Here is a 16,337-nt window from a genome sequence, read left to right as displayed (position 1 = left end):
TGCAATACTCGGAAGTCAATGAAAGCTTTAAACTACACAATGTACTTGCATAGAGATCCTAGAGCTGACAGGAAGCTTTAAACTGATATAAAGTTTTCCAAGAGGAAATTCTTTGCTGTTCATTCCTGACAGAGTGCACTCTAATAGCCTGCCTAGCAGATCCAACAAATCAACTTAATTGTTTTTTTTTTAAAGGCCCTTTTAACATCGATGTTATTCACAGCCATGGATTTTGTGTCCTCATCAACTGGGAGCAGAACTAGTCCAAAGAGTACAGTAATGCTCTGATGATACTCAGTTTAGCCCTGCGTTTGGCTGTGTGCTGCATTTTCCTATTTAAAATCAGCTCCTCCTAACTAATATCCAATGGTGTCACTGCAAATAGCTACATCACCTGGTATTTTTCAAATTGTTTCAGCTGCAAATTTTATAGACAGGTGAGTCCATTGGACAGAGCTGTGAAAATAACAAATCTCTTATACGAAAGGACAATAAATCATGACTCTGGTGACTCACTCCCTGTATAGAGGATGGAAAATGAAAGGGTAAGTCCTTGAATAAGAAGTGACTGAGACCTGAGTGAGACCAGTTACTGAGATAATTAGCCGATGAATGTGAGATGAAAGCTAAAGTCTTTTCATTTATACATTAATGAACTAGAAGATCAAAGACCTTGGCCAGGCCTAAAACCACGACTGCAACATTGGCTTGCTATGTAATAATGAACTCATTATTAGCTGCTTTCATAAATTACCTGTGGTAGACTATTTTATTTTTAATACTGTACATAAAGGAAAAAAACAACTACAATGTTATTTTAGAATATTTTAATTGCTAAGCATGCACTTTTGTGTAATAAGCACGTTCATCCTTTCAGCTGATTGCTGCTACCAACTCTGTTCTTCCCTTGGAAGTTTCCCGACAGGTGGCAAACCTCTTTGTATTTTGTGGAAGAAAGGGGAAATAAGCGACTGAAAGACTAAAGTGAACTTGAAGTGAGATGCATCACTTAAGAATCTGAAAATCTACCTCAGAGGGAGGAAAAACAGATCATCATGCTAGGACTTCGCAAGACTGGGAAAAGTAAATATTCTGACACTCAAGCTCGCCCCATCATTTCGTGCCAGTATACTTCTGCCATTTATCACAGTGAGGACACTTATGACTGGACCCATGACTGCAGAGTTGTTGTTTAGCTTGGATGATTGTGCATTTAAGGGTCTGGGGTTGAACTTAGGAAAACTGGAGTGCATTTCTCTTTCTACCGTAGTCTTTCTCCAAGACCGTAGGCAGTTTATATTATACCTGCCTTTCGGTTCGAGACATGTAAAACATTATATCATTTTATACACATGCTGGAAGAAAAAATGTATATATGTTCACAATCTATATTTGAGAAGAGCTTATAAATACACATCTGATTGAAACTTTCAGATAAAATACCAGCAGTTCATGAAGGAAGTTGTGAATCAACAGTAAGATGTGATATAGAGAAAAGCTTTGTCACAAACGGACAAGTAATTATGTGGACATGTTAGTACGTGCCCTCTTTTAAAGGGAATAGGAAAGAAAGGTATTATGTCTGTTGGCAAAATTTCTCATGCAAAGAAGATATGTTCTCATTTATTTGTGACCCACGCAGAAGATCTGACACTGCTGGTGAGAAGTTTAAGCTTAGGGGATTAAGCCATCAGTTGCTACAGCAACACAAAGAAATATTCACTGCTCTGGGACATAGGGTAAACCTGACATATTGATTTCCACTCCTCCCCCCTGCCCCCCTAAATATTTTACTTAACTATTTATGACCAGATGATTCACAGCTCAGATGCAAATAAGGGTGAGTGAAATCCCCACATTGAACATTTTATCCATAAACTCTTGTTGCCTGGAAATTATTCACAAGCTAACATTTTTCTGTGTGTTCCATCATTCCAAACTGTTCTACAAACTTCTGTCAACCCCCACAGTTCTCACTGAGTATTCGCCAGAGCTTTTGTTTCCAGCATGACTATTCATAATGTCTTATTCATCCTTGACCTCAGTAGCATGTTATGGTTGTTTTTCTCTCTAACTGGATGACTTGAGAACCCACAAAGATCTAAGATGGCTGCAGGAACACTTCCACTGAAAATACTCATGCGTGTCAGAGCATGCCATTGCAGAGGTGCAGCTAGATGGATGTTTATGGCTTGTCTCTATTTCACAAACACTATAGTAAACAAAATGTCAAGCCAAATGCAAAGACCAGCAAGTAGAGTCCAGGGTTGTTATTAAAACATATATTCCCAAAGCTCTTTGAATGACTCTTCCAGGTTCCCTTGAGAAAGACAGAGAGAAACTCATCATTGCTTCGTTAATATGCAGGTCCTATACAGTACAGTTTTGTCGGCTCTTCTTGTGCCCTAGAGAGAAAAAGGGGTATGACTGAGAGACCTTCAGCTAGATGCATTTCCCCAAGAAATGCTCACAGTATCTGAAAAGGGTGTATCAGGCACAGGAGCTACGTCTCGGTGGGTGCGAGGGGGCATTGTCAGTGCTGCAGAGTGCCTCATACTCCTCACTCTGCCTTTGAACATCTTTCCTGGGGACTTTAGTAGTGGATGAGAACTTGACCTGGACATTGAATTCTTTTTGGTACTTAAACAGGGTGTTTACCATAGTGTCTATGAAGGGGAAAAAAGTAAAAAAAAAAAAAAAAAAAAAAAAAAAAGGAGGAGGGGAAAAAAAAAAAAAAAAAAAAGAGCCCTCTAACACCCAGCACACAAATCTAAATGCAGAGGGCAAAGTCAGAAGACATGTGCCATCAACTTCAAGGACACCAGATAGTGCTAGCCCAGCAATCAATACCACAGCTCCATGCCAGGAACAGTGTCCATCTGAGCTGCATAGCTGATAGCTGGAGGCTTTCTGGAAGGCACATTCTTGTCACTTCAGCTCTGATAAGCTCTGAATCATGGCAGTTCCTTAGTAACCTTTAGGAGGCAAAGTCCACTCCTTCCTCAGAGAGTCCTGCTTTAGCTCACCTGATCATAGATTTGTAGCTGTTAATTTCAGAGTTGAGACAGAACTAAGACATTAGATCAACCTACCACTCTTTGTCAGTGCAAGACTATCTTCATTGTATTATGTGAGTCTATGACTCAACAAAAGCCATTTCTCCTAGTAACTTTTGGCCCATTAACTATCACTAGTGCTATGCTAAACATCAAGAGCCCAGACAGACTGCACCAGGCCCAGCAATGGAGCTATTCTTCCACTGCCCTAGGCCGGCTGGTGTAGGGAGGAAGGATCTCCAGACCCTTCCCAAATCTTGACATTACCTTTTCTCTTGCCTGCCCATGCCTGAGACTGGTAAAGCAAGCTATCCATCCCTTTGATCTCAATACAAAGTATTATATCAGCTTGTAATTCTGAGCACTAGCTTATCTCTATCCACTTGTCATTAAGATGTTTAAGGAAGGCCAGCACAGTTTCAAACTGCGTGATTGTCTTGAGACAAAAACACTTTTTATTGGATTAACTCTACTGCACGCATACTATACAATTTGCACTTCAGCAAAGTGAGTATTTCCTGCAGCCCTATTGTCCCATCTGATGAAGACTTGTGACTGTTTCCAAATCAACTTTCACACGTCAGTGTAATGTTGGGTCATCTGGCAAAAAATCATTCACAGAGACAGATGAATCAAGCAGTTCTGAATGGGAAAGAAAGAATTCATTTAGCCACAAATACTCTAAATTTTTTTCACTTGGGTAGTGGATCAGATGAAAGCTTAAATTCTTCCAATAATTTTCCTTCTCCTGTAAATGCAACCTACTTTTAAAGTAGCTGGAGAGTGAAGAGGAGAAGCCCACTCCTATGATTTGGTTCTAAAGGTAGGAAAAGACCAAACTGAAACAGACTTTCCAATTCATACTAACAAGCAGATCTTGAGCCATAGGATTTGCTGTCATTTGCTGCCTTCAAGTATTTGGCACAAACACGCAATGGCTCTATCACTATAATCGTAACTGTGGGGGTACATTTTTGCCCCTTTTCGCTTAAGCGTGAATCTGTCCATGAAGGTGATAGCACCTAGCCATTTGAAAAAGCAGGAAGCACAAACCTCACAACAGATAACGTGATCTGATACACACTAAAACATCAAGGAAAACCAAGCTCAAGACAGGTCTCAAGGTCCATGCAACTGGGCACCATGCAGACTGAGAAGCAGCTATTTGTAGTAATCAGCTAATTGTTGGTGAGGACAATATAATGCTTTTTGCAGTTTAACTAAATGCAATATCCACAATAGCATATAAGACCATGAAAAAACATGAAATCAGAGGGGGAAATGAAAATTGAAACTGAAATTATTCAGTTACAAACTTTTTTTCTCACTAAAAGAAGGAAAAAATGGAGAATAGAATTTTAGTTCAGCTTTCTAGCAAAAGTCCTAACTGTTTTTAAAATGGTACTTCACCTACAGCTGAAAGGACCTATGTGAATTAGCAGCCTCCAACAAGAGGGGATAGGGTTCAACAGTTACAAGCCTTAGGTTTATTACAGTCACATGTTCTCACCAAGTTTTTCTTTAATAATTTTTTTCCCCTTTTTAAATCTGCCTCTGTTACAGAGTCCCCAGAATGCATTATGAAGATGCAAACTACAGCCCAGGCATACCTATTCAACACCGACTCACCACGCACCCTAGGCAAGCGTCTGTCTTATTTCATGAAGAGGTGAACAAAGGAGTGATAATTCTCGGTCTTAAAAAATACTTTAAGCACTTCCTATGAAAAGGCTTAATTCCCTAACTACAATCTCTTACCTCCCTCCTTCCTAGCCAAGTAACATTACCAGAACAAAGCACAAAAGTCCTACAAAAAAAGCAAATCCTACTGCCCACCATCTATTTATATCAGATGTTGGGACCCCCACCCATTCCTGACACTGAGTTAATCATTGATCATCTGGCAGGTGTATCGCCTCAACGCCACCAATAATACACTATGTCTGGGGGGGTGGCAGGGTGGGGACTGACAGCAGGCTAAATATATGGAGAGGGAGAAAGAAATAAAGGAAAAACTTTACAGCAAAATATATGCTTAGTTATTTTAGGAGTTTTACTTAAAAGAAGGTCCACGGAAAAGGCAGAGGTGAGGCCTATGGAGAGCTGTGAGCAGGCTGAGGATGCTGATAGCTGAAGGACAGGGCTGCAGCTGGGTCTGTAGCCCTCCCCCCTACCACTAAGCAGCCAGTGGCTGGGGGCTTCTCAGGTCCCACAAATGTTATTTGTGGACTGGTGCCTTTACTATTCTGAGTGGTGTCGCTACGTACATCTAAAATGACAGGGAATGTGTTATGGGACACAACATTTTATACTTTTCAGAGCTTTTAGTAGAGACAACAAAGCCTTTACAACACCCTTTCCTGGCTATCTTCCTGGTACTAGACACATGGGGAAGTTACAAGAGCTCTTTGGTGAGCTGCTCTGGGTGAGCCAAAGTGCCTTGGCTCTGCCTGCTGGAAGATCAGAGCTTGCCCTCAGCAGGGAGCAGACAGCCCGGTGACCAGGCAAGTGCTCTGGAAATCACAGGATGCAGACGCCGTAAAATCAGATTTGTTTCCTGCTTGACTCAGCCTTTGTTTTTAATTTGGCATGCCATCTACTTGTTTACAGCGATATAGACCTAGTCTGGAGAAACCAATACATAATTTCCAAAGAGCTAACACATTCCATCACAGGTCATAATTCCATGCTTGATTAATGTATCATGACCACTACCAGTCATGCTGGTGTGTGGCATTGCACAGAGGATACCTCATTTCTTGGTTTGCTTGCCTCAGTGCCATAAAGGTGAATATGTATGGTGGTAACAAAGCATCGGGATGTATTGATGCAATGTGATTGGACTCAGTTGCAGTATCACAGTCTTGCAATGAAGCATAAAGTTTTGAAGAACAAAACAGACACCAAACATCTTGTAAAGCAGGCATGCACAACTGTAGGTCAGATCTGTGAAAGCAGAGCTGGCCAAAGGCAGTCACCCAGTGGCAATGCATGCAGGTGCACAGCGTCGATAGAGACAGATAAAGAGACGCAGAGGGGCCAAGTAGTAATTGATTCGGATTGACCAACCACCACCTCAGCACAAGGGAAAGGGCACCACCTGGTGGACAACAAGGCAAAAGTAAAAGCAGTGATCGTCCTGATCTGTTTTGCATCATCATCTTGCAAAGAACAAAGGAGTTGCTATAGCCTCTGACTCACTTTGCGGAACTCTGGGAACACCTAACTTACTCTTCGCAGATCAGCTCTGTCCCACTTGACGTATGTAATCTGTGCAACTCATCACATATGATAAAACGGGTCTGTGAGTCTAGGGAAACTTGGAGTTGAAGTATGGTTTTGATTTAAATTCCTGAGCAGAATTAAACCCAGCTATTATATGTCTTTAAATTGAAAAAAAAAATATCAGGGTTTTACTTTAATTCTAAAAATCTGAATTATCTATATGCAGTCTGTTGCAGTTCTTAAGACTACTTTCTAATGATATGCTTTATTGAAAATTCTCTGCCTGAATTGAGTTTGAGGTTTCTCAGGGCCACAGGATATATAATTTCTTCCTTAATTATTCTGTTATTCTTCTGTTTGTTTGTTGTTTGGTGTTTTTTTCCCCTAATGAGCTAGTAAGAGAGATGGTTGCAAAATGAGTCTATACATCTCATGTAAGGCTACTGCAGACAGTCAATTGATGCCATTTACTGTAGCTGATTGATTAAGATGCATAACGAGTTTCAGATCAGAGTTCCATTTTGTGAAGTACTTACAAGGACTGGCTTATACATAAATTGTGGACAGAATTTTAATGGAAGCATATTCAAACTCCTGGAGCTCTAGAACACTTAATAACATCCTGAATGAGCAGCAAGGGGCCGTTGCTGTTGATGTCTCCTCCGTATTTTTATCCTTGTTCTACAGGTAATTACAAGCAGGACTTCTGAGACAATTGTACTATCCAAACCTGCTTTCTGCTGAGGTTTTTCAAACAGATTCTCCTCTAAAAAAATAGGTTATGTATGGTTATTGTATTCATTTCAAGAATAACATTGCAATGACAGATGAAACACACTGATGCTACCTACCTTCCTATACTTAACCATTCATGTATCTTAAAGGATTTTAGTTATATTAATGGGAATGACACTCTAAAATTTACCTCATCAGGTGCCTAGGCCAATGAGGACAGCAATCAGCTTAAGCACTAAAGACTTCTTCCAGGTACAATACACAAATAAAGGGACTGTTCCCATTTGAAAACAGAAATGCCTATTAAAAATCCCTGAGATGCTAGAGATTCCTTCCAAAAAGATAATGTTCACAGCTTTACACACACACAAAAAAAAAAAGAGATAGCACAAAGAATAATATTAACTACTGACTAAAAAAATGAAGCAAGAAATGGCTGTAAAACTTACATTACTTGTCACTGCAGAAGTAGTATCTGTTAACAATTGTATCCCACTCTGGGTCTAGTCTATAGGACAGCTAATGCTGTGCTAACGCAATCTCTGAGATATCCCAAAGGAAAAATTGAAATTTTAAAAACACCACTGCAGACCCCAACAGCAAAAACGAACAAGGACACCTTCCTCATTTTGTAGGTGTTTGGCACATGCGCAGGACAGCCGTTCCCCATTGCTCCCTGCCTCTGCCCTCTCAGGGCACCTCACTTGCAGCTCTTCCCCCACAGAAATGTACAGAGACATATTACGAGCAAATGTTCGCAAAGCATGACAACTGATCACTATCTGACTTGGCCTTGGTACAGACTGAGCATGTTAAGACCTGACAGTATTTCAGTGTTGTAAGAGGAATTGGCCATGCAGTAAGGAAGTGCCTTCTAAACTTCCTCACTAAAACTTCGTTGGGGAGAGATCTGTATCCAGCATAATGGAGAATTAATGAGTGGTAATAGGAGGTCATATAAGCCGAGATCCATATAAAAAGAAAAACATAGCAATGGTTGCAGAAACTAACATACTTGTTAGCTCCCAGTTCAGCTCCTTTGCTTCCTGGACAACCTTTGACTGTCATTTATCTATTCAGGAAAATGGACAGGAATTAGTCAAGCACGTGAAGTTGATATGTATATGCTAAACCTCTAATTCAGTGCTCTCATGTAGCCTTAAATCGCTGTAGCTTAATCCCCGAGAGTAAGATGTGCTAGGTTAACAGTTGGACTCTAAGATCTTAAAGGTATTTTCCAACCTAAACAATTCTATGATTCTATGATTCAAAGATGATGATATTTAACTTTCTTTTTAACAATGACAATTTATCCTAGTCTAGCTTTCAGTCTATCTTCCATCAAATTTTTGCAGAGCTGTAGTCATATAGTCTTGCATTCTGATCCTTCAAGAGCTCTTAAACAAGGCCAGGTCAAATACGACGACTAGTTGGACATGAGATGGCCAAAAGTGCGATTGCTGTTGGCAGGCATTGACCCAGCAAGTGGAATGGTTCTGTCCCAGTACCAGAGCATGACAACAGTGGATGCTGCATTGCTCTCATTTAAAACTTATATTGTTTATAATGGAGTTTGAAAAACACTTTTTACAGGAGTAAAGGTATTCCCAGTATTCTGGCCACCTTCAAACCTGGATCCAAGCTGTCTGAAACAGTATGGTAATGGACCATTCAGGGAAGGGGAGGCACTTTCTCCACTGATGCTTTTTAATAAGAAGTTGGATGAAAAATTCTCAGGTGTTATCTAGATGCTGATTATGCCTCAAAACAGAAGAATGGACTGGGCCAGCGATTCCCAAGATTTCTAGTTAAATCTTGCTGTATGTGTTACCGCTTTTTTCCTCTGTCTCCTCATTTCTGCACTGGTATGCTTTCATACCTATCATCCACACCTCCTGCTCCTTTGCTTGTCCTCTTACTCTCCTCTTTGAGCAGAAACCTAGTTACCAGGTTCCACTTACAATGCTGCAAAGCCTTACTAATGAGGAATTAATGAGGAACTCCTCAGCTAAGGCAAGGACTGACTCCATCACTGCTTTTGCAAAATCCTGAGCAGCACCACAGTGACAATCTTTCCAGGATGTTTCCCTGATTGCAGTAGTGGCCTGAAAGCCACCTTCTCACCTCCCCTTTATAAACTGCAGCATGTAAACTCAGCACAAATTAACACTTCCTCTGATCCATTTCTTGTCATGCACACAAAACTTTGCAGCATGTCCACCCCTGCTGCCCTTCCTCCATCACTCATCTGCCCTAACATTTACAGTTTTTCCACCAAGTTCCCTGGGATTCTTAGTTCAAAAGTGAATCCTTTGTAATGACAAAGGGTAAGCCAAATGCCCTCTCCCCAGTGCCTTGTTACTGGCCACCCAGATCATGCGCATATCCTTTTGGGATGTGTGAAGGGTTAAGGATTGTTCTTCATGCACAATGTGCATTTATCTGCTAATCCTTCATGCTTAATTCCTGAAACATCAAAAGCATTGTTTGAGCCAACAGCATTGGCAGCATTAAGTTTTCTGTTCTGCCCAATGTTCCTGAGAAACAGCAGACACAGAAATTTTCATTTCTTTCTCAAATCCATCTAGTTAAGGCTTAGTTTCAGCTGGCTGCTGTGCCAGTAGTTTACAAGGTCATTTGGAGGAGAAAATCAACATAATGAAACACTAAAACAAGCTTAAGTGACCTTTCCAAATAGTGATGGACAGTCACTGACTGTGCTTCCATATAGTACGAATTACTGCTACGCCTATTTTCAGGATTAAACTGAAGGAAAACTCAAATGGGTGCATTTCCCCAAAGAAATGCATAGTATGGCAAGAAGCCAGCCACAAGTGTCCTTGTTGCTAGCTGCTTTCTGTCGTCCCTGGGCTGTACTTTGAGCGGCTCTTCACTGTGTCCCAAAGGACCTGCATAGGACACTGAGCTTCCCAGCCATGGTTTGAGAGGACTTTTGAAGCAACATTTCCTGCCAAGAAACTAGTGTGCAGTATTAATGGTATGCTGCTTGAGAAAGAAGGTCTTCCAATGAAAAGATGCCTACCTATTTGACCTACCATCTAGACAGTCTAATTTGGGCAGAAGAACCATTGCTCTTTTCCTGTCTGTATCCTCCAGATGCATTTGAATCAGGATAAGTGAACATTTTGTCCTTCTATGTTGTACCACTGAAGATGACAAAAATTTTGTTGAAATCCAACTAGTTACTTGGATAGTCCCATTCATTTGCAAGTCTCCAGGACAGTAGGGGGTCTTGCAGGATTTAATGATTCTCATAAACCCATTTTTTCCAACTAAGGCTGTCATGAGTATTTCCACTCTCTGATTCTTGTGCTGCAAGTCATGAACATCTCCATGAGGTTAGATTAGTATCGACAGACAAGCATAAGAGGGACTTTGTGCTTGTAAGAGAGAATTTGTTTCTCATACAAGGACAGAGAGGAAAGAGTTTATTTAACTGGAACTGTGTGCAGCTCTATGGTTGAGAGATGTCCACCTTTCTGGTCACTAAAACATATCAGCTGCTTTTGCAGGCAGTGACAGTCATGCACAGGTGTGTAGCAACTAAGAGGTTACTTTTCTGTGCCTTTCAGTTTCAAGGATTAAGAAACAGGCTCAAACACTTTTTGAAGTTTCATCTTTCATTGAATCCCTTAATCCCTCCAAACTTGGCACCATTTCTCACTCATTTGTTTATATTTTTATCTAGAGTTTCTCACTTGAGAACTACATTGCCCTTTTGTTTAAACCCAAGGCTATGAGTGATGGTGCAGCTGGGAGTTTTGTTACAGCTTTTCTAGCTACTTCTCATGCCTTGGGTGGGGAGGGGGGTGGGGGTGGAGGGGTGGCGGCAGGCAGGGGCAGGGAGTACGCACATGAACACCGTGTGACACATGAACACCGCGTGACGTTGATCACATCCGTCACAGCCGATTTGAGCTTTGCAGGTTTTGTCACTGGGCCTGAATGATGATAAGCTAAGTCAAAGCAGTCATAGAAAGCAAAGGATCTGACGCTGAAGAATGAATAAATGTCATCAGTCCCTGGGGGTTAGATGACCCTTACATTTTAAACAGATACTAATTAGAACTGTTAACAGAGGTAAGCATTTATACAGTGCTAGCAAAGAGTCAGATCTCATGTTTCACACATAACACTAAAAGCTTGGCTTTTTGGTACACTGTAGGATCACGAGGAAGAAAACTGTCTTGCACAAACAGCAAGTGTGAGGAAGAGAGGGAGCTCATCAGTGAGCGATAGGCAAATGGTCCTCTCATGCCAGCAAGAGCTGTGAGTTACTGGGACCTTGCTTTACTCATCTTCTACGGGAGCTGCAAAGCTGCCCTCTCTTATCACCCTGTCCTCTATCCCCACCAAATACCACAAATGGGTGCTGCTTATCTGTCCCGCTATGCATTTGCTGGGGATGACAGAAAAACCCACACCCATCCCACCAGTGGCTGTGATGCCCCAGCTGAGCCCTGCACCCAGAGGCTATATGTGGGGTACAACACTCTCTGGCAGTCCTCTGGCTGCAATGGGACCCCACGGCCATGGTGCACCCTCAGCAAGGCTGTGTCAGTCTGTGATCAGGCCTGGTTCTGGACTGGTCATCAGGAAGCAGTAAGAGACAGGAAACCAGATCCCTCCACACTGCAATATGCTGTGCAAACCCTGCCGAGCAAGGGCTCCAGTTGCTTTGTCTGACTTCCAAATACAGTAGCACAAATATTTGTCCCACGTCCTATTTCCTTCCTTTCACCCAGCTTATGATGCTGCAGCTGGAATCTCTAACTTCTAACCTGCTTTTTCCTCCTTCATCCTTCCTCCCCTTCCTTTGCAATTTTCTGCTGGGAAAGGAGGGTGTTCCTCTACAGCAAAAAGAGGAAGCTCTGGTTCCTCTCAGCTCTTGTTTGAATTGCTGTGCTTGGAAGCAATAGTGGCAGGTTAGGGCTTGATCCACACAAGATCTCTTAGAGTTGACTTCAGCAAAGAGTCATACAAAACTAGACTGAAAATATACAGGAGGGAAAAAGGTTCCATTTCCTTGCTGCTGTGTTAACAAGACATTGCATTCTTGAAGATGTGTCTTAAGAATGAGGGTGATCAACAGTGATCCCTAAGAGGAAACATTTTCTACAGCAGCCCTGCCTGTAGAATTTGCTGCTGAAGGTGGTTATCACTGAGACAAATGGGGCAGCTGGGTTTCAACAACTGCAGCAGCATGATTATCCACTTCAGTTATGCAGACAGACAGCAATAAATGCTTTTGAACCTTATGGCTTATGCCATCAGCTGATGATTTAAGAGTCAAGAGGGGAATTTTTTTCCCCAACTTTCACAACTGGTTGTGTGCTCTCTGCGAGGCTTCCCCTTCCCAGGATATATTTACTGCCCTTCCCTCTTCTTTGTTCTGGCTTGGAAGAGTATGGATAAGAGATGTGATCTGAACCAGGCTCTGCTTTGTGCCAGGGTAGATAATATACAACATGTTTCCCTGTACTTCCCTGTAAAACCTAATAATTATGTGATTACATAGCACCTTCCACTCAAATTTCACAGACTGACCACCATAAACTCACATAGCTGTCATGCTGCCCAAACCTGAAGAATCAGACTCACAGATTTTACTCAAAAGATATCAAAAATTCCTCATTTATGCTGGTTATATTCTCCAGTTACCAAAATGTCAGGTTTCAAGCACACTGTCTAGGACCCACAGAGTCACCCTTCCTCAGCCACCATACTGGAGGCATCCAAGCCCACCAATGTCTCCAAAACTTGCCTAGCACAGAGGGCTTCAGCCAAGTCTTCCACAGAGCAAACTGCCTTTCAGTCCAGGGCTTTGGATGCAGAACTTGAAATTCAGACTCCCCCTCTGCCTAAAGACCCCACATTCTTTACTGCTTATGAGACAGCCATGTTGTAGTATGGTATTTTTTTAATTAGTCTAATTAAGGGGATTTCGCATTGCATGGACTAATTAATTAAGCTGCAATAAGTCTGAGCCAAAGCATGAGGAGGATTGTTTTTACAGCTCTATGGTTAGGGCACTGAACTTAAATAAAGGTGAATCTACCTTAATACACAAGGTATTTTTAAAGGGTGATAGTTTTTGCAGCACTAAATTGATCTCTCCTGCTGTTTTCTAACCCTTATGCTGTCTCAGACTGATAAATACTACTATTTCCTAACCCCTCCAAGCTTAGTCTGTAGGGGAACTCCAATCATACTTCAAAGGTCAAAGACACACCTTTGATTTTCTGCATCAAAATTAATCCAGCAAAGCAGCCTTTTCTATACAGAAGTCAAAGCCGTGATGCTGGGCTGGCTGGAGAACCAATGTTTCCTTTCCGACTCACCTCCAGCTACAAATGCAAGCAGCTGCAGCCAGATAAACTCAAAAAGCTCATGAGCTCCCTGTTATTCACCACCAAGGGTCTAATCAGGCTTTGTTTTTTTCTCAATATTTCTTTATGCCACCAGTATATTCTAATATATGCTAATACTGAGAACATTCAACAATGGCCTCTCACAAAAAAATTTTAAGAGCAGTAAACGTGCAAGACATGAACCTTTAGCAGACAATGATTGTCCCACGTAATGCCAAGATTGTCAGTGCTTCCACCATTCCCCACTGTGTCTGGTGTAGAGGATCTATAGATACAAGGGAATGATATGTCAGAAGAGATTCTGGGAATCTGTGGTATGCTGCAGCCTTGTTTAAACATGTTACTAATTGTGTTATCACTTGGGGACTCCTCTGTCCCTAATCAGTAGCACTATTTCTATGTGGGATTACACAGGAAAAAATCCCTTGGAAAATCTGTACTTTTTCAGGAGACTGAGAAAATCTGTGGGAGTAAAGGCTACAAAAACCCAGCAAAAACCTGGATAACTAACTATTCATGCCACTAGTAAACGCTGAGCACCAGGGTGCTATCAGAAGTGTGATAGTTCAGGCAAGTCTATGCATGAGCTGGTCACATTCAGGTTGCAGTGTGGCAGAAGGTAGGCATAGTGAATTACTGATTGGCAGATTATTGCAGGAAGACATTGAGGGGTTTTAGATATGCTGGAATGTGAGAAACATCTGAAATTCTAGTTTCTCCATTGGTCAGATCCACGGGGTTTAGTTCCTTACGGAGCTCTACCAGGAATCTGTGCAAGTTACACTCCTTTGTACATGACAGTTTCCTCTGTGGCCCCAAGGTTCCTGTCATCCTGGTCCAGCCTCCCAGTTGCCAGAAAAGAGCCTGGAAGAGGCTCTGGTTCATCCTCTGAACTGCCCTCCCCACTGTCTACCATGGAAAAAGCTCACAAAGTCATGTCTGTGAACATTTATGCCAGTCCAGGAGCCTGAGAAATCCAAACCAAAAATTACATCACAGTAATATTTCAGTCTATTCAACCACCTAGATTTTTGGAGCATTTTTACTTAACCTCACTGCAAATGTCAGGGTGAGACATGAGGTGACACAATGTTAAATGAGGGAGCAATAGAATATTTAACATATATCATGCATGTCACTAAACCTTCAGAATTTTGTTTTTCAAACAGTTCTTCAGAAGTATGTCAGTATTTGTAGGGAACACTATTGTGGAAAAGAAAAAAAGTTAATTTATTCAGTCAGTCTATCATTTCATTAAGCAGGATATCTTTTTCCAATAAATATTTTTCCAGACAGATCTCCTAGAAACTTCTGCTACTCTAGAAAAAAGTGGCATGATTCTTGTTAGAGGGTCTACATGTGCACGTGTGTTCATTGCATCGTCTCCCATCATAGGAGAGTTGACCTTGAGTTGTTTGGTGTTGGTCAGTTTGAAATGGAGGAAACTGATTTAATCGTGTTTTCTGCTGTTTTAGCTGAAAGAAAAAAACTAGATTAGTGTTTATGTTATTATCACCACCACACTTTTCAGACCATATTGATATAAGATTTATTTACTTTAAAAAAGAAAAAACACCTGTTGCTGAGCAGAGTCAATCCCTCTTCACCTTTGAGCAGAAGAACTCAACCACCAGAAGAAAAGTGCAGTTATGCTGAATCATGATCCCATAAGGTTTCAAGAACAGCCCTGCTCCGGTAACGTATTGGCAAAGGAACTGGAGCCATGGCAAGGTAAATACCCCCACAACCAATAACTGTCCTAGTGCCCCATGCAGTAACAGCCATTCTAGAACACAAAGAACATCACTGGATCTCTCCTAGTCAACTAGTAAGATACCAAGCCAATGTAACTAGAACAAGATGACACCGATCTTAAAACAGTAACCTCCCTGAACCCTGCCACGCTGTTGCCTCTGTCAGCACAAGAACCTAACCTTGGGAAATCAATGAGCAGATGCAGCAGCAAGAAGGCTGGCAATAAAAGGATCGATACTAGAAGCACTGATACCCAAAAGAAGAATGCATTTGGAGTTACCAAAATATACAGAAAAGGAGATAAACTGGCTGGAATACTAAAGCGTTCCAAAAATTCTGAAGGATGGTGGGTGACACATGATCATCAAATATTAATATCTGTAAGAATGATGGAAAAACTCATGCAGAAATGGGGAACAGAAGCCTTAGTAGACAGTATCAAAAGATATACTGTAGGACCAAAAATGCAGATCCTTGCAGATATCACTGTGAAGAAGTGCCAGATGTGCTGTATGAATAATCCTAAAATCCAAAAGAAACCACTGGCAGGAAATGTGAAGAGTAGAATTGCTCCTGGGAAACACTGGCAAATGGGGTTTTCGGAGTTAACAAGGTGCAATCAGCACAAGCATTTGCTTCTTTTAGTAGATACCTTTTCACGATGGCCAGAAACTTTCCTTTACCATACTAATTGGGCAAGAGAAGTCACTAAGGTAACATTAAAAGAAATAATTCCTAGATGTCACAGCACTCTCCAAACTATCAAGGTGCATCAAGATCCTTTACCACCTCATACCAACACATTCTTCATGCCAGCCCCTCTGCTGCCTTCTCCTCATCTTGCCTCATCCACAGCCTGCTCTCTCTTCTCTTGCTTCTTCCTCCCCCTGCTTCTTCCTCAGCTGCTCTCTCTTCTCTGGCTCTCAAGCCTTTACCAGAACCAGACACAGCTGCACCTTATCTACATCGACCAACCCACTGCCCCTGAAGCCAGCCCACGGCTGTATGTTATCAATGTTAATTAACCCAGCTTCATCCCTCTACACCTATGATATGGAGAAATAGTGTGAAATGGGGACAATGGACATCGATCGTGATTGTATATGTCTGCTCAAGGAATGTGGGTATGGTGACTGGTCATGGGTGTGGTGTATGGTCACATAGCCAACAGCTT

At 41.6% G+C, this 16,337-nt stretch overlaps 1 protein-coding gene across 1 annotated transcript in view; it reads right to left on the bottom strand.

Moving 5' to 3' along the window:
* EHF (ETS homologous factor) overlaps positions 1 to 16,041 on the bottom strand; it is a 64,144-nt gene extending 48,103 nt beyond the window's left edge. The window contains exon 1 of the mRNA XM_080395419.1: positions 15,960 to 16,041. Coding sequence (XP_080251545.1) covers positions 15,960 to 15,974 — 15 coding nt within the window. The 5' untranslated portion in view covers positions 15,975 to 16,041. The remainder of the gene's footprint in view (positions 1 to 15,959) is intronic.
* Positions 16,042 to 16,337: the final 296 nt, after the last annotated feature.

This window comes from Falco punctatus (genome assembly GCF_963210335.1).
Source record: "Falco punctatus genome assembly, chromosome: 7".
NCBI classification, from domain to species: domain Eukaryota; kingdom Metazoa; phylum Chordata; class Aves; order Falconiformes; family Falconidae; genus Falco; species Falco punctatus.
Note: the sequence above shows the minus strand (reverse complement) of the source record. Positions and strands in the feature narration are given on the sequence as shown.